The sequence below is a fragment of the Xyrauchen texanus genome, chromosome 10 (assembly GCF_025860055.1).
Source record: "Xyrauchen texanus isolate HMW12.3.18 chromosome 10, RBS_HiC_50CHRs, whole genome shotgun sequence".
In the NCBI taxonomy this organism is placed as follows: domain Eukaryota; kingdom Metazoa; phylum Chordata; class Actinopteri; order Cypriniformes; family Catostomidae; genus Xyrauchen; species Xyrauchen texanus.
This window is the reverse complement of record NC_068285.1, coordinates 35,892,232-35,918,822: the sequence shown is the minus strand read 5'-3', so window position 1 is coordinate 35,918,822 and position 26,591 is coordinate 35,892,232. Positions and strand designations below refer to the sequence as shown.

General features: G+C 37.5%; 1 protein-coding gene across 1 annotated transcript; it reads right to left on the bottom strand.

Moving 5' to 3' along the window:
• Window positions 1–5,190: 5,190 nt before the first annotated feature.
• Window positions 5,191–26,394, bottom strand: LOC127650164 (transcription factor E2F3-like). The gene is made up of 7 exons (XM_052135397.1): window positions 25,939–26,394; window positions 23,619–23,721; window positions 16,589–16,808; window positions 16,201–16,368; window positions 15,979–16,093; window positions 10,574–10,712; window positions 5,191–9,326 (listed from the first exon to the last, which is right to left on the bottom strand). The coding sequence occupies exons 1-7, from the start codon at window positions 26,200–26,202 to the stop codon at window positions 9,040–9,042; spliced, it is 1,296 nt and encodes a 431-aa protein (XP_051991357.1). The 5' UTR covers window positions 26,203–26,394; the 3' UTR covers window positions 5,191–9,039.
• Between the last annotated feature and the right edge of the window lie 197 nt (window positions 26,395–26,591).

The following is a 26,591-nucleotide window of genomic DNA, read 5'->3' as shown; positions in this document are numbered from 1 at the left end:
TTGCTCATTGTTTTGTAGGCAGATCTAAATGGCATTGCATTGATTTCGAGTGTCAAACACTTTCAAGAATGTGGAGACATTTATACCTCTTATATGAAGAACATGCCATCTAATGGCAAACAAGGGGAAGACAGTCATGGCGTACAGGCGTCACTGATAAATGTAACGGATAGATTGATACATATGATTACATGATTTCCTTTGAAATTAGTCTAACACACAAAAACAAAACATATAAATTAATCCATTTATTTCAATTATGACATCCTGAGGAAAATTACAGTCATAAACCTCCAAAAGATATATATATTTTTTAAATCTCACCATACTCTTATTAACAATGGACCTTGAAGTCCACTCTCCTTCATAAGGACACTGCACACTTAAGCAAATACTCCACTTGTGCACAACATTAACGCTTTAAACCTATAATTCTACATCCATCATTATAGCATGTTAATATTATTCTTAGATGCACAGGTAATATAACTGGCTCGGGTGGCTGGAGTCTCTGATGATCCTATGAGCGTTCTTCACACACCGCCTGGTATAGATGTCCTGCAGAGAGTTAAGCTCAAACTTACAAATACAACTTCAAACTGTAGACTACAGATCAGCATTCAACACCATAGCGCCCTCCAAGCTTGATGAGAAACTCCGGGCTCTGGGCTTAAACAGCTCGCTGTGCAGCTGGATCCTGGACTTCCTGTCAGTCAGACGTCAGGTGGTTAGAATGGGCAGCAACATCTCCTCATCACTGACCCTCAACACTGGAGCCCCACAGGGCTGTGTTCTCAGCCCACTCCTGTATTCCCTATACACACATGACTGTGTGGCAACACGTAGCTCCAATGCCATCATTAAATTTGCTGATGATATGACGGTGGTAGGTCTGATCACTGACAATGATGAAACAGCCTACAGAGAGGAGGTGCACACTCTGACACGCTGGTGTCAGGAGCAATACATTTCCCTCAATGTCAGTAAGACCAAGGAGCTTGTGGAGGAATTCAGGAGAAAAGACAGAGAACACAACCCCATCACCATCAATAGAGGAGCTTCAAATTCCTCTGTGTCCACATCACTGAGGAACTCACATGGTCCATCCACACTGAGGCTGTTGTGAAGAAGACTCACCAGCACCTCTTCTTCCTGAGACGGCTGAGGAAGTTTGGAATGAACCACCACATCCTCACACGGTTCTACACCAGCACTGTAGAGAGCATCCTGACTGGCTGCATCACTGCCTGGTACGGCTACAGCACCACTCTCAAACGCAAAGCCCTGCAAAGGGTGTGCGAACTCTCTGCAGGACATCTATACCAGGCGGTGTGTGAAGAACGCTCATAGGATCATCAGAGACTCCAGCCACCCGAGCCATGCTGTTCTCACGGTTACCATCAGGCAGGCGGTATTGCAGCATCAGGCCCCGCACGACACGACTTCATGACAGATTCTTCCCCTAGCAATCAGACTTTTGAACTCTTGATTGCTCACGATACATATATCAGCACCGCACTTTATTAGCCTCAGACTGGACTCACATTTTATACTTCACTTAATAACACACTGGCAACTGACTATCAACCGACAGCTGAATATCAACACAACACTTCATATTTATTTCCACTGATTACAATACTGTGTATTTTTATTGTATAGTCTTATATTGTGTATACTGTATATTATAAGGTGTATATTGTGTTGTGTAACAAGATGTGTAAACTGTGTTGTATAAACCAGATGTGTATTGTAATTGTCATACTGCTATGTTGCTTGAATCCGCACCAAAGACTTTCACCCACTGTTGCACTCGTTTATATGGTTGAGTGACAATAAAGGGATTTGATTATTGTCCCACCCAATCTGGAATTTTTGCAATTACAATTTTTGTTGACTCATTTTTTTTGTTTTTACATTAATTATTCAAGATCTGAGAAGTTTCTCACTAAATCACTTACAATCTTGCATAAATAAGAGCTTTTGTTAGGAGTGTGCATAGCAAGACAATGTAGATACTGTATTGCTATTACATCAAATGCAATGGGATAAGCACTATTCTGAATGACCATCATTTAGTCAAGACAGAATTACAACAGAACAGACAATATGAAAGGAATTAAGAGTCAGCATGCTGCATCCAACAAGCAGTTCAATCACTTCAAATCCGATACACTTTGCACTACATTCTTAACCTTACATTCTTAAAACGTTTAGCCAGTTACAACAGAGCTTAAGTTAAAACTGTTCCTGATGCAAGGTTAAAATCAATTTAAAATAATGTGCAAAAGGAATATTTCAAGTTTAATACAAATTAAGTTCAATCGACTGCATTTGTGGCATAATGTTGCTTACAAAATCAATTTCAACTTGCCCCACATTTTTTTCTTATGTTCAGGTCATTTTTGACCCATTTAGGAGTTACAAAAATCTTAATTGTAAGTTTGGTCCAAATGCCTTTGGGTTCTCCCCAACAGTGACTAAATTAATGTTTATAAAAAATAAAAAGTTTAGGTTTTTCAAAGTTATTTTTATGGAACGTCAAACTTTGTCTACACCGTTTATGTTTGGGTCAAATCTGACCCGGCGGTGAATAATTCTGGTTTTCAATGCAGCTGTGAAGCTTATCTTGAGGGAAGAGTGTTACAAGATCCCTTTCTCTTACAACTTAATATAAACTTTACTTTTAATTGACCAAAATCAGCAAAGAAAAAAAAAAGTTTCATGAAGTTTCCGGAGTTTGTGTGGACAACAGCAGAAGTTGAATCAAAGTATTAATCAAATGCACACAAATATAAGTTTGCACATAACCAATGTGAACATCGGCAGTCATTTGTTTTAACTACTTCCTGAAAGCATGGAAACATTTACAAAATCATAATACATGTAAATGAAATATGATATGCACAGCTTTATATGGTTAATATTTCCAGATATCTCACAGAGTTATTTCTAGTTGTTCAACTGAAAAGTTGTTTTGACAACACTGACAATGCATTTGTTGTACAATAACATGTTATTTTTTTTAAATATTCCTGTGGTTGTAATGTTGCAGAATATAAAACATGATTCTGTTTTTCTTTCAGACTAATTAAAGTAATTAATTATTGGCTTATTTTAATTACTGTAAATCCTTATATACAGTATCTACTGTGTACAAGTCATACCACAACTGACATTTGGTGGTGTTCTTTCCTGTTAAAATGTTAATATGCATGCCTGTGTTCATGCCAATTTTAATGTTGATATTACTACAAGTCAAGCATGCTGTAAATATACAGCAAATCTATTGAACTATTCGTGTCATCTTCAATAGATGCTCAGTTATTATCCCCGTCCCTAAGAAACCTAAAATCACAGGACTTAATGACTACAGACCTGTCACCCTGACATCTGTGGTCATGAAGTCATTTGAGAGACTGGTGTTGGCCCACCTGAAGGACATCACTGGACCCTTTCTGGACCCCCTTCAATTTGCTTATCGAGCAAACAGGTCTGTGGATGATGCAGTCAACATGGGTTTACATCATATCCTGCAACATCTCGACAGACCGGGGACATACGTAAGGATCCTTTTTGTGGACTTCAGCTCGGCTTTCAACACAATCATACCAGATATACTCCGGACTAAGTTAAACCAACTCCCTGTTCCCACCTCTACCTGTCAGTGGATTACCAGCTTTCTGACGGACAGGCAGGGAAAATTAACTTCCACCACCTGTACCATCAGCACTGGTGCCCCCCAGGGATGTGTGCTCTCCCCACTACTCTTCTCCCTGTACACCAATGACTGCACCACCAAGGACCCCTCTGTCAGGCTCCTGAAGTTTGCAGAGGACACCACTGTCATCGGCCTCATCCGAGATGATGATGAGTCTGCATATAAAAAGGAGGTTGAACGGCTGGCTTTCTGGTGCAGTCAAAACAACCTGGAGCTGAACACGCTCAAAACAGTGGAGATGATTGTGGACTTTAGGAGGAACACCCCAACATTGTCCCCCCCCACCATTCTAAACAGCACTGTGGCAGCAGTGGAGTCATTCAGGTTCCTAGGCACTACCATCTCACAGGACCTGAAGTGGGAGATACACATTGACTCCATTGTGAAAAAGGCCCAGCATATGTTGTACTTCCTTCGCAAGCTGAGGATGTTCAACCTGCCACCAGTGCTGCTGAAACAGTTCTACTCAGCAGTCATTGAGTCTGTCCACTGCACTTCAATAACTGTCTGGTTTGGTGCAGCTACGAAATCAGACATCAGAAGACTACAAAGGACAGTTCGGTCTGCTGAGAGGATTATTGGTTGCCCCCTGCCCCCCCTTCAAGAACTATACACTTCCAGAGTGAGGAAAAAGTCTGGTAAAATCACTCTGGACACCACTCACCCAGCCCACTACCTTTTTGAACTGTTGCCTTCTGGCCGGCGCTTCAGAGCTCTAAGCACCAGAACCGTCAGGCACAGGAACAGTTTTTTCCCTCAGGCCATCCATCTAATGAACAATGAAATTGCCCCATTGAGCAATAATTATGTGCAATACAGTTTATTTTTAATTTTAATCTATATTATCCAACATATCCACTTCTGGCATTACTTACATTGCTCTGTACATAATATACAGTTTTTTGTTCTTTATATAACAGATTGTATTAGATTTGCACTACGTGTGTGTATGTGGGTATGTATGAATGTGAGTGTATGTACGTATATGTATAATTATTTATTTTGTGTTCTTTGTTTTTAATTACCTATGTCTTGCTGCTGTTTTTGGTATTGTTTGTATTGTTGTTGACTGGAAGCTCCTGTCACCTAGACAAATTCCTTGTATGTGTAAGCATACTTGGCAATAAAGCTGATTCTGATTTGACCCGAACTACTGTAACATTTAAAGAGTCTCATTTCTGCCTTTTAATACTCCAAAAACAGCACCCATTCACTTCCATTGCATGTGCTTCACTTTAACCCAGATTTTTGCTTTTAAAAAATAAAAAAATAATAATCGTAATCAATTCTGTCTATTGATCTTAAATTAGATTGAACCCAGAAAATGTAAGAATTTTGTTATTAAGCATATGAGTGTGCACAAAATCTTTTTCTTTTGGTCTTATCAGATGGCAAAAGACCAAACAACAGATTTGATAAAAAAAATCATTACTTTATTAAAAACTTGCAAACAATGTGCAGTTCACAATGTACATATAAAACACAAATTACACACGCAGAGGGGCACATAAAAAAGCCTAAAATTAAAAACATTAAATAAAAAATAAAAACATTTTGCATTCCAGGATTGCAAGCCCGTGTGTGAAAACAGTTACTGAAGAAAAGGTCCTGAAGTGAACCAAACTAAACAATATGGCTGCTTGCATGACTAATATCCTTTTTCCAATATAGAACCACAGAACTAGTCAGCATAAGCACAAATTCAATATTCTTCACCATTAGTTTAGCACAGCAAAATAGCATTCGTTACTTCAAAATACAAGTAAACAACTGAATTCTTTAAAAATTGTGATATGGCAAAACTTAAATCTTGATTTTTTTATCAAACTGATGGACAATTCACGATTTAATTTCTCAACTCAACTCCAAGATGATTCAAATTGTATGTTCTTTTTAGAATGCAACACAACCTGATTGTCCAAGTTCTTTTCATTATAGGAAACAAAAAGTGTGCAATAACAAATTTACAAAATGCACCACAGGAGGAAGTTGACAACAGAGTGTAAATGTAAAATCTAATACATCCATATGTTCAGAAATAATAGAATAAGAAATCTGCTAAATAATTCTTAGCCAAACCAAGTCCATCTAGAGAGATATCTAGAAATCAATATCTATAAATTATCAAGTTTATCTAGAAATGACACCTTGTATATTAAACAATGTGCATATATCCATAAACCCCTGCAGATAGAGCCGCACCCTCTAGCGGTTCACACTGAGCAGCACAGCAATATGAAATAATTTATTATTAAAATTCAACTCGCCAAGTTTGTCAAAATGATCTCTTGCCAAATGTTGGCTATAGATGCAGCCCTACTTGAAACACATGAAAACACATTCTACCATATAAACCATCTCTGTGATTTGAAATGAAGCGCCCATACCGCTCACATAACTAACGCTTTTTTATGGGTAAAAAGAAAGGAGACCGTTCATCAACATGCGTACGCAGAGGCCAGTTATGGTCTTAAGCTGGAGTTTACATGCATGATGGATGAAGCTGAGCTACAATCACACTGTGTACAATCATACTGGGAATATTACCGCTGTGCTTTATATCAGTCTCAGTGTTGTTAACCGGTCACGTTCATTTGGAGCGCACCACACATGTGTAGCTGATCAGATAAGGAGTAGCATTAGACAAGCGCTACAAATAATTTTTTAATCTTCCTTATTCAGCCTTTGGTGGATTTACAACGTAACTGTAGCATTTGCAATATTTTTAGCAGAATCTCGATTTTACAATTAAAAATAAATGTACCAAAAAAACCATTGCCCAGTTTGGAAAAACTGCCCAGCCCTACTACATAAGCAACATTTAAGTCTAATTTGTTGAATAAGAATGCCCAATTTACAAACAATTCCCAGATGAACAACAAAACAACTATATTACAACAATGGGCTCATCCATGAAACAAACTGAAATTGTACAAATCGTTCATAAAGCAATTCAAGTCAATGTGACAATTTACGCACAAATGGTTTCACGAATGATTTACACAAAATTAAGCCCCCATGCTTTTCACCATGAGGGCAAATAGTGTAAAAAGCTGGAGAAACCAATATTGCAATGGGCAAAGGAAAACAAAAATCCCACAGAAACAAAGCAAGCAAAACATAAAACCTTTCAAACAGCTAGTGTAGTCTTAAGACAGTCAACTTCATGTGAGGATATTTGGGTAAAATACAGTGACACGGCCTCATCCTAACAATGGGTAGGTCAATATTGAGAAATCTCAATAATGTGAACCAACATTAACTGAAATTTGTGAGGGAGTCATACATTTCCAATGCCGAAGTGTCTATAAAACTACATTTCCAATGCTTAAGTGTCTTTAAAAAAAATAAATAAAAAGGTTCCCAGATGTGTGCCATTCATGTCTAAAGATACCTACTATGTACATGTGTATTAGGGAGTCCTAAGATGTGTTATGTAATCAACAAGCAAGTTATGCCAGATGACCATGATGGCTTTATAAGACTTCTGAATCTGCAGTGCAATTCAAAGACTGAAATGCATTCAATTTTAACAGGAACCAAGATTGGGGCCATGTCTTAATTCAACTCAATTTGATTATTTGTCAAATAAATATAAAAGTACCCTGCCGAATGGATAAGAAATGTCCTAGTGGACAGAAATTCTTTGCAAGCACAAATCATTCTGGTAGCAAAAGCGGCAACTATATAGCTCAGAAAAGGACATCTAGAAATCAGCTCTCAACTTTTATACTCTGCATTAATCATCTGATGATGATGATGATCATTCACTTCTGGATATGTGCCCTGAGATATACGGTACAGTTACTTGAATCTAGAAACATACCAAATAATATAGCACCAAATTCATCAGAAAGCTCGAGCAATAGGTACTTGAACTTTGGATCATTAAATTAACAAACAACTCACTGGATCTTTTCATATTTAGCTATTATATGATTCCTCTTTCCACAGAAATAAGTAACAGATTATGAAGTCATGAATGTCTATACATGCAGAGCTATTCAATTCCAGCCCTGGAGGACCAATATCCTGCATAGTTTAACTCTAACCTTAGACACACCTGAACCAGCTTATCAAGGTCTTGCGAGATTGATTGAAAAACAGTTGTAGCAGTGAAATGTGCAAGAGCAGGGTTGCAACTAAACTCTGTAAGACCGAGGCCTTCTAGGAATGGAAGAGCAATGGACAACACAGCTCTTAATCCTGATTCTGGGGACATACAGCACATTTTGAATGTCTTCCTTAACGGATGAAACCAGTTCAGGGAGTCTCTGCTAAAACAAGTGGATGATTTGAACAACTTGTTTTTCAAAGTGTACTTTTTTTGACCACAAGCGAATACAAGTGCTTTCAATGCATGTGCACTACGACTACTTTGGGATAGAGATAGACCGATATATCTACTTTGAGATAATCTTTCAGTATAGTCAACGGTAGGCACATGCTCCAATGTGCACAAACAAGGACCTCCCACATGTCCAAACAATCCGGGCTGCTTATGGATAGTCAGTTTCGATCAGCAATGCGTACAACCGAAGTTTTAGGGGAATAACGGCTCAATTTTAGTCTGTCTGCTAAGTGATCACTTAAGAGAACCACTCTTTAGCAAAATTGGCTAATTTGATCAGAGGCAGGGTATTTATTTAATTCAATTTAATGTTTAAGTGTTTATATTATTGTATTGTTTTATTGTAATTGTACAGCAAACATTAAACTTCAGGGCTTTAAGCTTTAAAGCAAGTCACTATCAACGGCTATTGTATGTAAATCAACAATCACAACATTCTTTAAATTATTTTGTGTTCAGCAGAAGGAGATGGTGCATAATGACAATTTATCTTTGGGTGAACCAATCGTTTAAGAGAACATTGGTGTAGAGAATCGCTCTTTAACATAATTGGCAGTTAATATTGGAGGCAGGGTTTGCCAATCACAAAGCGAGTTTACACACAATCATAGAACTAGTGTAATTGTCACACTAAAAATAATTACATTAAGTTACATAATCTGGGTACAACTACCCAACTGCACATATCACAGACAAGAGTCCATGGATACTATGCCAGCAGGTCTAGGCACCAGATCCAAGTGTAAACAGTCAATATCAAATTTGGAGACAAGGAAACCATGGGTGGGGGAAAAACATGAACACTAAAACCAGTTCAACAAACAATTAACTTGTAGCTCATCTGCAGATCCATATCCGCTGAACCCATTACCTTATCCTTGGATCTTCATAGGTTTAATGCACTCCCAACAACTGGTCAACTAACTCGAAACCAGGGGTCTTTCCTGGTGCTGACCTCCAGGAAGGCTCATATCCTGAGCAAGTCATCAAGTGCTAGCATGTCCAGGTCGCAGGAGTCAAACAGATCACTTATACCCTGCACATCACCCAAACTCAGCATGTATTCATCATTGAGCAGGGCAGGTGATAGTGGCACAAATGGGACAGACTCATCTGGCTGTTGGAGAATGGAGGACAGGGAAGAACTGAGGGGTGACATGGAGGCACTACCAGCCAGGGATCCATAACCGTTGACACTACCAATTGAGGTGCCGTTCATCTTGACGCCATCAGCCATTCCACTTGAAGCACCTTCTATACAGATAAAAACAAATAAATATATACTTTAGGGTAAGCGCCTCAAAAGTACAGCAAGAACAGATAAATTCACTTACTGCTCTTGGCTGGATACCTTTATACTATAAAGCTACTAAAGGTATTTTTTAATATGAAGACTAGAACAGTATTTCCAACAGACAACTAACTTATTTATCATATGTTCACTTGCACACTTTATACTGCTGTTAGACTTAAAATTACAAGCAATAGAGCAAAAGACACAAAGTGTTTCTTATATTGCTGACTGTGCATTATGAATAATTGCTTGATGATTTATAAATTCTTAAATGTTTAATAAAAAATTTTAATTAGTTTTGCTGTGATATTGAAACGTAAAGAGAATTTTGTCATTTCACTGGTACTGGTATAGATAACAAATTTAGTATTTTTGATTACCATACTTTAGGGTAGACGTAGACCGATATATTAATTGTGCTGACAGTTGTATTTAGGAATTGCCGTTTTCTGCCAAAAATGTATGCGGATAGTAAAAAAAACTATTATTCCTCCGTGTTCGGTGCTGGAGGATTCTACAGTAACCGCGGCCATTAGAGGTGAAATAAATCAACGTGGGAATTTGCTATATCTAAATCTTTCATTGTCGACAATATTAATCCAGATTTTTCCTCACTTCAATGCCATTTTATTTTATTTTTTATTATAAGATAATCAGGTGTTCTAAATTGAAGCGAGGGTATGCAAAGAAAATGCGACAGTTAGCACACACATAGTGTCTCCAACTTCATATCTAGCGAAAAATTATTTTCCTCATTTAACCTCATCTGGTGAAATACATATACACTGTACCCTCGTTCTGGTGTAAATACAGTATAAGCTACAAAAAGCTTAATTTGGTAAATACTTGCATATAGACTATTGAAACAGAGCCAAGACTACATTTTAAAATAAGAGTCCCAGTGTTTTCGGGGCTTATTGATATTTTAAAGACCTGCATCTTTTTTTTCTTCTGGTCATTAATGGGATTTAAGTTGCACAGTAATCTGCATTTGGGAATATATTAATTTTGGACAATATGCCTGTGCCGTAATAGTAAGGAAAGACTAAGAAATGCTTAACATTCTTAAAATAAAACACTAATCTGCCAGCTAATTGGCTATTGGCAAAATCCACTATTGATTGACTGCTACTTTAAGGAGACAAATCTTTTAAGGGAAATAATTCTGCCAAATATTGTGCACAGGAGTTACTGTGGGAGTACTTGCCTTGAGTGACTTTGAAAAAGGCAGTGTGATTTCCATTTACATCAAGGCCATTGTGCAGCAGACTGCCCGAATCCCCACCATCAGTGCAGAGGAAAACATCAATGGGACCCTTGGAGCTACTCAGGTGGACCTGTAAACTCTGAAATGTCATTGCAAAAGGGTATAAGTCCAAATATAAACAAACAAAAACACAATTGTCATCTTATCATTCAATTAATGTTTATATACACGGTCTGATACCGTTTATGTGTGGTCATAAATTTCATAAGCTTTTTTTTTTTTATCAAGGAAAAAGGCCGTATTTCTCATCGGCCTCTTTATAGCCATGATGCCGCACATTCTGACCTAAATGAATGGACACATTTTCCCATATTTAAGCCCTGAATTTATCAAGCGAAATCCCCTCCACTGGCAAATCATTTGACAGAGATTCCCCCAGCCAGCAAACATTGCTCATTTCCTGACAAAGGATGCGTATTGAAGACAGAACATTAAACAGAATCCCCATGCTGACAGTCCTTAATAACATTCTCCCTACAGCCTGATACACATGTATTAGCCTTTCACAGCTTGCATTAGACTATTTTTGTTGTTTAAATATCGTTATTTTGTTCAGTTTTCTAAATGGCATTTCAGTCAAACAACTGTTTTAGTTTTACTGTATGATTTGCATAAATTCTGATACATGTTCATATCAATGATTAAATGTTTCCATACTTTCATTCTTGCAACTTTTAAAGACTCACTGTTTTTATTATGCACTAATAAAGAGAGATCACGTGGTCCGAGTCAAGAATTACCCTATTCCACAGCAATGGGCGCATCAGGGCATGAAGCGATGCACCCATCATGCATAGTGTCCACTGTCCAAGCCTCCGGAGGCAGTGTTATGATCTGTGGTTGCTTCAGTTGGTCAGGTCTTTGCTCAGCAACTTTAAGCAGCAATAAAATTAAGTCAGTTGACTACCTGAATGTACTGAATGACCAGGTTATCCCATCAATGTATTTATTCTTCACTGACGGTATAGGCATATTCCAGGATAACAATGCCAAGATTCATTAGGCTCAAATTGTGAAAGTGTGGTTCAGGGAGCACGAGGAATCATTTTCACATATGAATTGGCCACCACAGTGTCCTGACCTTAACCCCACTGAAAGTCTTTGGGATGTGCTTAAGACTTAAGTGGTTTGAAACTCCCGTAATCTTCAATATAAGATCTCAGTATTGATGAATGAATGCAATTCTAGTTAATGTTGTTACTTTGCAGGTTGTTGCAACAAAGCCTAGACGACATACATGCCGTAATCAAAGATAAAGGTGGTCCAATAAAACATTTGAGTATGCTACTTTTATTTTTGGCCAAGCAGTGTATGTGCAATTCAAATAAACAATGGCACTTGAAACTATTGTGTAACGTTAGTGATTTTATGGCATGCCAGCATCCATGCCTATTTTAAATGGCGAAAAACAAGTACAAATATGTTAAAAGGTAATTAATAAGTAATAATTTTTAGTAATTAAAAACCTATAAGTTTTTATTTACAGGTGAAACTCGAAAAATTAGAATATCGTGCAAAAGTTCATTAATTTCAGTAATTCAACTTAAAAGGTGAAACTAATATATTATATAGACTCATTACAAGCAAAGTAAGATATTTCAAGCCTTTATTTGATATAATTTTGATGATTATGGCTTACAGCTTATGAAAACCCCAAATTCAGAATCTCAGAAAATTAGAATATTGTGAAAAGGTTCAGTATTGTAGGCTCAAAGTGTCACACTCTAATCAGCTAAACACCTGCAAAGGGTTCCTGAGCCTTTAAATGGTCTCTCAGTCTGGTTCAGTTGAATTCACAATCATGGGGAAGACTGCTGACCTGACAGTTGTGCAGAAAACCATCATTGACACCCTCCACAAGGAGGGAAAGCCTCAAAAGGTAATTGCAAAAGAAGCTGGATGTTCTCAAAGTGCTGTATCAAAGCACATTAATAGAAAGTTAAGTGGAAGGGAAAAGTGTGGAAGAAAAAGGTGCACAAGCAGCAGGGATGACCGTAGCCTGGAGAGGATTGTCAGGAAAAGGCCATTCAAATGTGTGGGGAGCTTCACAAGGAGTGGACTGAGGCTGGAGTTACTGCATCAAGAGCCACCACACACAGACGGGTCCTGGACATGGGCTTCAAATGTCAAACGTCTTACCTGGGCTAAAGAAAAAAAGAACTGGTCTGTTGCTCAGTGGTCCAAAGTCCTCGTTTCTGATGAGAGTAAATTTTGCATCTCATTTGGAAACCAAGGTCCCAGAGTCTGGAGGAAGAATGGAGAGGCACACAATCCAAGATGCTTGAAGTCCAGTGTGAAGTTTTCACAGTCTGTGTTGGTTTGGGGAGCCATGTCATCGGCTGGTGTTGGTCTACTGTGCTTTAAGTCCAGAGTCAACGCAGCCGTCTACCGGGACATTTTAGAGCACTTCATGCTTCCTTCAGCAGACAAGCTTTATGGAGATGCTGACTTCATTTTCCAGCAGGACTTGGCACCTGCCCACACTGCCAAAATACCAAAACCTGGTTCAATGACCATGGTATTACTGTGCTTGATTGGCCAGCAAACTCGCCTGACCTGAACCCCATAGAGAATCTATGGGGCATTGCCAAGAGAAAGATGAGAGACATGAGACCAAACAATGCAGAAGAGCTGAAGGCCGCTATTGAAGCATCTTGGTCTTCCATAACACCTCAGCAGTGCCACAGGCTGATAGCATCCATGCCACGCCGCATTGAGGCAGTAATTAATGCAAAAGGGGCCCAAACCAAGTACTGAGTACATATGCATGATTATACTTTTCAGAGGGCCGACATTTCTGTATTTAAAATCCTTTTTTTTTATTAATTTCATGTAATATTCTAATTTTCTGAATTTGGGGTTTTCATAAACTGTAAGCCATAATCATCAAAATTATATCAAATAAAGGCTTGAAATATCTTACTTTGCTTGTAATGAGTCTATATAATATATTAGTTTCACCTTTTAAGTTGAATTACTGAAATTAATGAACTTTTGCACAATATTCTAATTTTTCGAGTTTCACCTGTATATTCTATAAAAACTCAAATGACCCAGGGTTGACTTTGTTAAATCTCTTGTGTTTGCAGAGTAAAGTTCCTAAGAGAAATAAAACCAGCACAATCCAATGAATTCTGACATGGTGCATAATGGTGGATCTTCATCCGAATTTAAAAACTTGTGAGTCTGGAATGTCCTATTCGGCAATGGGAGTAAAGTATCTGATCTCAGCGATTGCTGAACTTAAAGATACATATTTTGCCCACTACAGGGTTGATTTCAATCAATGCATTTCTCTGTGTACAGAGTTTTCAAACTATGATTGCAACTAGAAAATCAATCAACGCTGTGATTCATAGGATAGTACCATGTATACATGACAAAAGTAAAGTTCATTTATAGCCTTGAGGTAAAATAAAAAAATTTTAATCTTTTTATTAGTGCATAATACAAACAGTGAAGTCTTTAAAAGGTAAAAACAACTGTGCAAATGAGGTAAGCAGTGCAAAAAGTTAAGTAAAACATTTGAAGCACTGAACAGTAGAACGAGCAAACTATACAGTATACATAAAGTGTACATTATATACACCAATCACAAAATGTTAATTATTTCATGACCCCGTTATTCTCTTGTAGACTTGTTTAATTCTCTTTTTTAAATCTACACAATTTAAAATCATTAATCAGATTAAACGTACACTTCATTTCTTGCTTTTTTTTCCCCCTCACCATAAATACTCAGTAGATCCTGCAAAAAGCATTTGTCTCTTCATTTCGATTTAAAACGCTTACAACAGCAACAACTCAAGTTACTAACCAGACTTTTTCTTGAGCACAAATAAGTGTTTACTTATTCCACTCAAATAGTTCCATTTAGCAAGCTAAAAAGGTTCCTAGTTTGGTTCAGGTTTCAGTTTCACATGGAACTAGTTAATGTGGTGGAAAATAGGGATGGCACAATTATAGGGACACAATAGGGAAACCGTTAAATGTTTTATATATAAATAATATTTTTGATAAGTAAATTAGGCTTACAAAAAACTCTTATTTAAATACCATGTCCGAATGGTGCTTGACTAGGTGTCGTGGACTGAACGTGAACTTCAAATCAGGTGGAACCGAACACACGAACTAAAAAAATATAACAGAAGAATCTGATCTACCACTCATATCTACAGAAAAAGTGACTTAAAAATGGCAGTTTAGGAGCATTTTATTGACTAAGGGGTTCCTGAAGATGCCGGAAGTAACACATGTACAGAAGTCATGAAGTTACACAACCTACAAATGGGACAAGATGTTCCACTAATCATACAAAAACTAGTGAGTTTAAGATTAACTGTGGTGTTTTAAAGGGATAAATTGAGACGTAACTTTGCATCTCAGCAAGTTTGCTGACAGTGTTCAGTTACTATTAGCATAGAACTTTTAGAAGTTGCGTCTTAGATCATCCTCATCATTTAAAGCATTGCATGTATATGAACTCAACACTTCAACATTAGTATCAACAATAAATGTTAAAGGTGTGAATCTTTGGGTTGAAAGCTAATCGATTTGATTCAAAAGATTTTTTGCAAATTCAGAACGATTTAATTGAATCTAAAATGTAGTCTGCATGTTCTAAACCGCCAGTATTTCATTAATAAAAACACTCACAGTGGTTACAATTTAAACAAAAGTGATTACTTCATCCCTTTAAAACACACTTGGGTGGAAACGTGGGTTTATTCACAAATTGTTTTTGCGATACGGTATTTTGCATAAATACAATTTCGCAACTTGAATGGAAACATGGCTAATGATGGTTACGATCAGAACTGAGCGCGGACAGGATTCCCAAGAAGGGCGACAGAAGAGTGCAGCGCTCATCTGTGAGGGAGAGATGAGGGCTAGAGAATGCCACACATGTAACTAATTAAATATTTAGATATTTTAAAATACTACACACCTCTGTCAAATCATGATTCATTAAATTTTTAGGATTTTGAATAGAATATTGACCAACACTACCGATTCTTGATTCAAAAATTTAATATTTCAAGATAAAAGCATATAGATCGGCAGGACAAGTAATCAATACAACCCTAATAAATGTCAATTTTAGTCATTAATTAACTTTTAACTTGGCTGCTGTATGCAATGTTCCCATTATTATGCATAGTCCACAAGTCTATTTGTGAGGCTTTACCTACAAATAGACCTGTTTTAACTCACAGTTCTGCACTTTTGAAAGCGCAGCTAGGATCACCCTGTGACAGCAAGAACTCTGGTCATCAGCTTTTGTTTTAGCAGTGATGGTTTACTACCATAACCAAACAAAATAAATCAAAAATTAGAAGCATTACCTCCTTTGGGTCAGGCACCTCTAGCTTCGTTTCAGATGGTGCCTTGACCGCAATGACGGTTTGGTCTTTAAGGGTTTTTATTCTTAGGATGTCCTGATAGGTTACATAGGCATATGTACGAAACGTTAAGGACAAGACAGGGAAATACAAGGCTTGCATTCTTTTGCTTTCCTTCACTGGCATTCAATGCCAATAGCAATTAAAACTGCTAGCAAAGGATATTTTTGGCTGTGGATCTCTTGAGTCATCTGCTGGACGTTATGTGTGCAGGTCTGTATGAGTTCATCTAGACGCCTGTCCTCCTGAGTGAGCTCTAGCATCTCTCTGGCCAGACTGTGACTGGACATCGGAAGAGACGGCAGCTCTCCCTCTGACGGCAGACGGGAGCCCCTGCAGGCATTAAAACATGTTAACCCTTAGAATTTTTGACCTTTTGGCTATTCCCACGGTTCAGGGCTTAAAAAAAAAAGAAATGTTTTTTTAAAAATAGAATTTTTAATTTCAGTTATCACTGTATTTGTATGTGTGCTAGGAACAAAATATTGATAGATTTCCTTTAAAGTCAAGTTCTCTTTACAAATTAAATAATAAGTAATTGTAAGTTACATACAGCCATTGGATGTTGTTCTTTGATGACTTTTTGATGAGGTGCACACCCTCCAGCACATTGGTGATGTCATAAAGACGTCTCTTCTGGACATTGAGCTCAATTGCAGCTTTATTCAGATCCAGCACTCCATCTGAGGACTGGGCCAGCAGCTGGCAGAACTTCTTTGTCAAGAACCCCAAGGATGTGTCATAACGGGTCTTCTCTGGCGGAGTTTTGGGAGCTGAAATGCAAAAGGTCATTCAATCAGTTGAAACGGTCCACCAGGAAAGGGCCACCAGTGTTATTAAAAGGTGCAGTATGTAAAAAAATTATGGAATTTTTTTTGCCAATGTGTGATCGGCTTGCAACGCAACTTAAATGAGCCCTTCCTGGACTTCCTAGGCTGTCTATTAAAGTCTGTTGACTGATTTTCTTGCAAAGGGAACAGGACGATTTTGCCGGGAAAATCCAAAGGATGTGATGTTTATGCGTGCTCCAGACAGCCTTGCCTCAGACAGCAGCTTCTCTTCCACTATTCAACAGCGACAACAATCTGCAACACTAAGTAATGTTATCTTGGAGATGGAATCTACTGAATTCTGTCTGGCTAAGCGGGAACGTGATCGAGCGAAAACTAGAGTGAACATAGGCAGGGCATTTGATTCCTGGAGGGACCTTTATTCGGTTTTGGGGATCAAAAGAGACCCTGAATTGGCCTTCTTATTGGACAGGTAAGCTTACATAACTGCAAAGCATGTGAAATATAGTGCCATAAGGATTGATGTGTAATTTTAGCTACCTTGATCTTGCCTGCTAACACAGACGAATTGCATACTACCTTGCTTCGTAACTTTCAAATAATTTAAATGATCTTCTCTTTATACTAAATGTTAGGTATACAGGATCAATTTAAGAAAATACTCTGGTTTGATCGTAGTACAACATATGATATACAAAACATTAGGGCTGGACGATTAATCGAAAAGTAATTGAAACCGAAATTCAGAAGCTCTAACCGACATAATTTTCCCAAGTCTGCCATTTCGTTTTTTTTTATATCCCGTTTCTACTTTCCCCTTAAAAACATACTACCGCGTGTGTAGTCACTTGAACCACCCCGCCCAGTCAGCGGCATTGGAGAAACATGGAGGCGAATTCAAACATCGAGTCAACCAAGCAACAGGAGCAGCTTATAAAAGAAAAACGCAGTGTCCGTCGTTTGGACACATTTTGGCTTCAGTAAAGAAGACACCGAACAAAATGAAGTCAAATGTAAACACTGCAGAAAAAAACGTTTTAACGACCAAAAGGTAATACCACCAATCTGTTTCAACACTTGGAGCATAATCACGTTACCGAATACGAGCAGTGCATGGCTCTAAAAAAAAAAGGAGAGAGACTGACAAGCGCCCAGTAACAAGTACCTCCACAAAGCAGGTGTTGATAACAAGCATTTACAAATGCTACACAATATGAAAAGGATTCAAGAAGATGGAAAGAAATAACTGACGCTATTTGTTACTACATCGCGAAGAATATGGCTCCCATAGCTACAGTGGAGCGCAGTGGGTTTAAACACCTCGTTAAAACTCTCGACAGAAGAAAAACTGTGCCATCGTGACCATATTTTTCCCCAAACTGCGCTGCCCAACATGTACAAAATATGTCGCAAAAAGGTAGCTGTTGAACTGAAGTCTGTCAGTTATTTTCTACTTTTGACATGGCAATATTTAAAATAATTGTTTTTACTTCGCAAAAAATGCAAGTTATTTATTTTCTACCTTTTTAGGAAACTTGCTGTTTACATTAAATCTGAAATGTGACCTTTTTTTCATAATACGTTTTAATTTCAAGTAATGTGTGCTTTGATTTTAATTGTTTAAAATATTAAACCATAAATAAATAACCATAAATAGTTTTTTCCTTCAATTATTTGAAAATCTCAAAAGATATGCACTCTTTCATAAGGGAAAAAAATATCCCACCTTTAATAGTTGAGCATATTTACAGTACAAACCTTGTCAGTAAACTATGAGGGCAAAAAAAAAAAAATATATGAATCGTTCATTAATCGTAATCGAGATTTTGATTTTAGGTCAAATCGTCCAGCCCTACAAAACATACAATAGTGCAACATAACAGTGCAGTACAACAGTAAACTGTCTAGTACAGTTCGGTAGTATATAGCTGTTTTTGTGTATCAATATGCTGTAGTAGTTTTAGTTTTGTCTCAAAGTTTGTAGTTAAAGAATCATAACTCGCATCCCTATGAAGTGTGCACAAGCGTGAGCACGAGCAACAGGTAGCTGGCTGCAGTTCACTTAACGGCCAGAGGTGTAATTAATAACTAGGGTTTCTGAATCTTACATACGGCACATTTAAACTGTGAATCAAATGTGACAAAAGGGTTTGATCATCTAAAATTGAAAATGATCATTTACTTGTATTCCACAACCGCATTAATGACTGAATAACTCATTTTTAAGGACAGTCCTGGTCCATCTTTTCAGTATAATGGCAGTGGATTCCACTTACCAGCTATAAAAGGGGCAGCCAGTACGAGTGAACGGTGAACGGTGAATTTCTACAATGTCATTTGTAACTGAAAACTATTACGTTTGAATGCTCAAGCACAAGACAACATGCACAATAACTCACTGAGTGCTAGGGTTGAAACGATGCATCGATCCAATAACCAACGATCCAATGTTATTGATCCAATGACTAAATATCGATAGACATTTCTTTTAAGATGCACCTTTATTTGAATACTCATGTCAGCAAAGTCTGTACGCATTTCAATCAGGCGATGAAGCAACCTTATTACATTAATTTCTCTTAGTGCGCTAAATACACTTTTCATGTGGTACAAGGATGTGCGCAGGGTCTGTGAACCCAAATTGCACTCTGCTATCCATGTGCACGCGTCAAAAGAGCTTCCCACGAAACAAGAGATCTAGACCAGTGACAGGATCAGTGCACACACATCAACTGGGCGCTCCTTAAAAAGCAAGCTCTCATGTCAAACACATAGCAGCTCACATGCGCAATTAATTCTGGCTTCAATCGATATCGCATGTGACCAATTGGAAATTGACATGAGATTTTGCCATTTAAAAGTATCATGGAGAAATTCAACCATCATGTGAAACATCTAGACAATGCAGACATTCTATTTTGTCCCACTGAAAAGCTCATTCTACATTACAGCATTGATTTTGAGTCGGATGTAGATGTAAACTTACTGGTATCAACAACAGTAAGGTTATCTATAACAGTGGTTCTGAACTGGTTTTGCCTCAGGTCCTAGAATTTTACACTGGACATCAAGTGGTGACACACCATTGTAAAAAACAACCTATATGTAACGTATCCTGGACAGCATTTTCTTTTATCTTACCTAGTTGTTCATAGTTTAAGTTTACTGCATTTATCAAGGGACTTTTTTTGTTGATATGTCAACAATAATTTATCTTACCCCTTTTAAAAGTTGATGAACATATTTATAGAAGCCCAATATATTTACTATGCAGTTCATTCCCCAATATCAAACATCATTCTAACAGACCATATATTACAAAAGGAGGAAAACTTTATTCATAATTTATCCACAAGTCTTGGAGGTCCAGATTTTAAACCACTTTATGTATTTGGCCTTATATTTACAGTGTAATGTCATAAGCATAGACAGGCATAAGACCATGATGGCTCCTCATTACCATGGCTAGGTCAATCTAACTAGTCTTTCTAAAAATAATAAAGTTCATGAAAAATAGGATATAAATCTAAACTGCAGAGTATTTAATATGAAACTATAACATTTGACAAGACGACATTCACCATTTACTACTGTAAAATCGTGAAACGTTTTTGTATGGGTAATGATGCAGTTTTAAAAACAACTTTATTTTGGCACATAGCACAGTGTTGCCATGTTCCATCTCACTATGGTGTATAATGTCAGGGCTGCCTGTTTGACTTCCTCCATAGTAATTTAAACTAGAAAAATTCTCACTAAAATTCAAATGGCAGATGAAGTGTGGCGAGCGTGCGCACCAGATATACAGCTGATCAGAGGGCAGATCGTTGGCGCGTGTTGTTCCATTACACTCGCGTGAAAAACAAACTTAAATCGTATTGTAGATGAGAAGCCCTTTTGTGTGTATAAAATACTGAAATTTCACTTAGGCGGCCAAACAATGGCATGTTCTTTCTCTGCTGTCCGCGACCCACTTTTGGGTCAAGACCCATCAGTTGAGAGACACTGATCTATAACAAGTTATTTGTATGTGACTAAATTACTGTAACAGTGTGACAGAGTTGGAACTCCTTTCATCAGTTTCTTATTCAAATATGTAATTTCTTGGAATTTCTGAAGGTAAACAAAATCAGTTATATTTTCTAACAAACAAAAATATTTTTGCCTATTTTAAGAATTTACACATTTCTATTTCATTAAACAAACGTGTATTTTGCATTTGCCCTTATGAAAATTTTAATGCATTTATTTTTTATAGTTTTAACAGTGGTATTTTTGATCAAGGCCATAGTAAACACTGATTTTAACAGTAAATCTTCACTACCATGGTTAGATGTAACATGATTTCTATAAAACTAATTATGGCATTTTTGTCATTACAAACAGTAGGCCTAATCTAAACACATGCAAGAACAATGAATACAAAATATAAACATTTAAAAGTTGTAACAAATTTCTAATATTCCCTCACTCCCCTAATGTATCCTATGACAAATTTAATAGAGCTGCAGTATTGATATGATATGTATTATGAATCTATTTCTGCCTAAAGTACAGTGAGTGTTAATATAGTAAATTCAAGGTTGCAGAATACTATGCAGAATTTAAATGTTTTCCGCATCTCGCGCCGTGCTTCTCGCAGCACTGCAATGATCAGAGGTGCGCGTTTAAGGGCTCGAAACTGGTCTGGGAGTAAAAAGGCATAAAACCCATATAATGTAGTCTAGATAAACACTTTAATGCAAACACGAACTTGACAATAGATTTGATTAACATGACTGATAAACGGCCCTATTAGTAACCTAATGCCTTCCTCTACTAATTTGCTCTCAAGGGTACTAATTTACCCTTAGGGGCAGTACCACCCCTGTTGAGAACCCCTGCTCTAAAGCATGAATAATTCAGAATACAGGCCAACTTCTAAAAAGTAGCCAATACTAATAAGTCATTATTTCAGGAGCACAAGTTTTTCACAACAAGGACAGTACGTATATTTATACTGCATGTCTGATACACATTAGAAAACGTTTATAATTGTGTTTTTCTAAATAATTGAATATTTAATTAAAGTTCGATCAGTTCGACACTCTTCCCCCTTTTGCACTAAGATATTATTTTCGTTTACTAAAATTATGCCATTTTTGTCCAAATATACTTGACTAAAGTAAATGAATATGAAATGTCAAAAACATTATTTTTAAAAGGGCATTTTTGTCAAAAGACAAACTATGACAAATGAAAAAGGGTGAAAAAAATGTATACTGGTACTGGAAACTGTAATAACACTAAACTAAAAACTAAACGAGCAATAATGATGGGAATACAATATGATTTATTAAACATGAAAATAATGTGCTTAAATATGTAATATAACAAAGAAGTCAATTTCAGAAGTCGTCCAATTAGTGACCATCCACAGAACAACGTAGATTCATCACAATAGGTAAACACGGGTAATGTTAGATTCATAAACGCATTAAAACTAGGGTTGCCGCAGTGTGCAGGGTTACCAGTTTTACTATGTACGAGGGACAACACCGGTGTAAAATGTCATACCAGGTAAAAGGGGGAAACATTATGAATGGAACTTCCAATATCTATACAATAGCCTAACGAATAGAATAAATAAGGAATAGTTGCCTTATGAGGAGTTTGCTCTTTATTGCAGGTAGTGAATATATTGTGAATGGTGGGTAACTGAAAGACATCTCCTTAAAGGTGGGGTATGTGATTTGCAAAACGGCCGGCAGATTTTGAAAATACACAACTCTAAGGTCCTACCTTCTCTCCTCCAACGCTGGCCCTGACTCCACCCATTCGAAAAACATGGACGCGCAATCATGCACGAGCGAAAACTCAGATGCGCAGTGTTCTAGACTCACTAGTTAAACAGTGCATTCACCTGTCAGACAATTTTTCAGAGCAAATTGTTGACACAGCAGGAGGAGGGGGTCGCATACCACTCTTGAAAGGTGTAGAGCTGATTTTCTCATAACTGTAAAAAAAAAGAACATCGCCAGCCCTGGCGTCTGTACAGCTGTCTTCTATTCAAAACAGGATTCATAGAAATGTGGAACAACCCCACTAGCACTATAAAAGCTCTATTCTCCATACATAAATACAATCGCTTCCTGTTACTGGGTCACGAGCTTTGAGTATGCGCATCGAACGGGACACGCAGCGCCAGGGTGGTGGGGGAAGGGGGCATGGTACGACCGTTTGATTGACACATTTTCTGTCCAATGATTCTAGATGGTCTTGAAAATGATTGGCTGGAGTTTTTCGAGTCCTGCCCGTTCCACAGATGATTAAATTGCTTAATTTTCATTTCAGTGCTTCTAATTTACAGCCAGTAAGTGGGTTAGGAATAGGATTTCAAGTTATTTTGAAAAAATGGTCAAAAAAGAAAATCACATACCCCACCTTTAAGAAACACTTCATTATAATTTTTTATACATGCCTGACATACGGTTTGTTCTGATATTTTTGTTTATAAAAATAATGAACATATTTCTTGCATATCGCTCAGCCTTAGGAGGAAACAAATGTATTCACACACATTCATATTCATTAACTTTCGAAGCAGCTACACTGGGTCCTGGGATGAAAGGTAATAAAACACAACATTAAACCAGCATAAAACCACAACATATGATGTATTTGCCCGTACAACGAAATAAAGTTGAAAAGCCATATTTCAAAAAGTTTAACACACATTTTAATTACACAGTTTCAAAAGGTGCTTCGCACATTTATCAGTTAAACAACAGCAGCATGGCACACTAACATTACCTTTGGGGAGCTTTAGTTTAAGAGCTCCTTTGTGACTTCGAAGTGTTTTAGCTGGCTCACTGTATTGATGGTCCGTGATGTCCAGCTCAAGCCTCCTTTTAGCCTACATAGAGACATAATTGTGACCATTAATGTGAGAAAGATAATACCATCTTTCCTGCAAAACAGACTAGAGTTATGACCACTACTTATCTAAAGAGTTCATACCATTCAATCTCAAGTGACAAGATACAGAAAAGCATGAGAAAAGAGAAGCTGTCATGGTCAACTGATATGAGGTTTTCCCACTAACCAATGGTCGAAATAATGTCAATACAGCCTACAAAATTTATTGATGGCAATAGATAGCTTCAGCAAAAAAAACACAAAACAGAAAATGGCTGTCAGGTACATATTGAACCTGACACACAGTTAAAGCAAAGTTCTAGAACTAGTTCACCCAAAAATTAAAATTCACATCATTTATTCACCATCCCAGATGTGTATGACTTTCACAAATGAAGACTTCTAGAAGAATATCTAAGCTCTGTTGGTGTATACAATGTAAGTGAATGGTGAACAAAACTTTGAAGCTCCAAAAAGCACAAAGAGGGCGTAAAAGTAATTTTAACGGTTTAATCCATGTCTTCTGAAGTGATCAAATCAATTTTGGATAAGAACCGATGAAAATATTACAAATTTTTCACTATAATTTTTAACATCAGCAGTCTCCTTGTCAGCAATCATGATTTCAAGCTTGATTACACTTCTGAGCACCATGCATGTGTCTAGCACTAGGAAATGTAATAAAACTTGAAATCATGATCTTGAGACTGCAATGGCAAGATGTGCAGTGAAAAACGAGTTATATTTTAATATGGTGTCGCCTAAAACCAATTGCTTGCTTCAGAAGACATGGATTAAACCACTGAAGTTGTATGGATTATTTTTATACCGCCTTTGTGCTTGTTTTGGACATTCAAAGTTTTGGTTGACATTAGTTGGCATTGTATGGACCTGCAGAGCAGAAACATCCTTCTAATAATCATGGTGTTCTGCAGAAGTCAGTCAGTCACGTCTGGGATTGCACGAGGTTGAATGAATGAGAATTCTCATTTTTGGGTGAACTATTCCTCTAATCTAGTATAGAAGTAAAGAAGATAAGATAATCTTCAAGCCGTAGTCATAATCTACCAATATTTTCGGTCTTGTCCACTGATCTGTGATACTGATGAATCTATCAAAACAATCATCTTTTATTTCCCCCTTGTGCAAAATGTGCTTATTGTACAATGTAATAAATTGATCTGACATGAAAAGCAGCAGATATTATATATGTATTATATTTAGCTTGGTAATAAAGGCTACCAATTAAAATGCAAAAGTAAACACGAAGATGGAGGTAACAAAATGGCTGTCCTCAATTACCAGTCCTTAAACTTAATGCCAACTTAGAAACATAGGAAGTCCCACTGGCTCGCAGAGTTGGCGTAAATGAAGACGGGTTGAATATGCATTTTGCATCAAGCAAAAACACTGCTGTCGTCGTAATAGAAGGTGGTAAAGTTTGAGCTCTTATCCGCGGTTTAAGTTTTGAAGCAATTAAAACGACATCGATATAATTTATATTTCAAATGATTCTTTAAACATCCCACTAGTGCGTTAAAATCACAATAAACAGCGGTTAGCAAAGCATTCAGCTTAGCACAAGGTCCGCGAGCACAGAAATGACTCATCCCCATCCTAAAAAAACAAACCAGGGCCTAGACTTCACAAATTCAATCTTCTCCTTGGAAAGCAAACTCTCAAACTCATATAGTCTAGAACAAGACTTCTGTTTGAAATATACAGAGCTATTTTAGCAGCAATCCCAGGCTTTTGAAAAAAAAAAAAAAAACTTTCATATAAAGAAAATATTTGTAACTAGACAGCGAACCGAGTTACGAAAATTACTATAGTTTTCCTTAAAGTTTGATAGTACGATAAGGCATTGAAACGTGTGGTCTGTTTTAGTTCTATTGACTAGTCGAATAGTTAGCTCATACAATGCAGCCACTACATGCATGCTTCTGTTTGTAGTAAATGTTAAACGACATGAAGCATTTTGGGGGGAGGTTCATTAGCGGTCTTAATTTGTTAAATACCTAAAGCATGATTGTTACTTGTCGAGTTGCATATACTTAAAACTATCTGCTTCAGATGTTGAACCTACATGAGGAGCTCCAGCAGTAGCCATGATGACAGCAAAAGCAGGCTAAGAGGACTTAGCCTAACTACGAAACATTTGCAGGACTACTGTGCATGCAGTTCTACAAAACACACAATTTAAACAGACATTTACCGGTGGTCGTCCTAACGCGGGTCGCAGTCCAGTCCCGTGCGTCGGTGCTTGTACAGGAGTTGCGTACAAACTGTCAACAGAAGTCTCTGTTACACAAACACCATTAGTAGACGGTGGTGTGTTTATTTGTATACGAGTTGCACAGGAATAACCTACACATCGCCGATCGGAAACCGCGTTATAAGCACCATTTTGTTCACGGGGACAGGCCCTCACCCCTGATAACATGACTTGTCCTGGGATCAAGAAAACCCCTTTTCTCATGATCTTCAGAGGCGTAGGTTGCCTTTGTCCCGCTTGTTATTCGAAGCTCGTTTTCTGTAAAATCCGTGTGCGTATATTTAAAATGATCACAAATTATTAAAGAGCACAGTTTCCGGAGTGCATTGCTGTAATATGAGCGAAATTGCTAAATCCTAAAATAGCCGATGTAAACGATTAAAATGCGAAGCAAACCCCTCCCGATAGAGCGAAAAATGGCTCCAGGAAGCGGACAATGAAGTAGGGGATGAGGTTTACGCGCGAAAGGTCCTCCCGCGAAACTCAGATTTCCCGGGAAAGTTTTGAATCCGATTTGCATGTGCGAAATCATTGGCCAGTGCGGGTCTGTTTTCAGCTCCACGTGGTGACGTTCGACTGCGGTGGAGCCAATA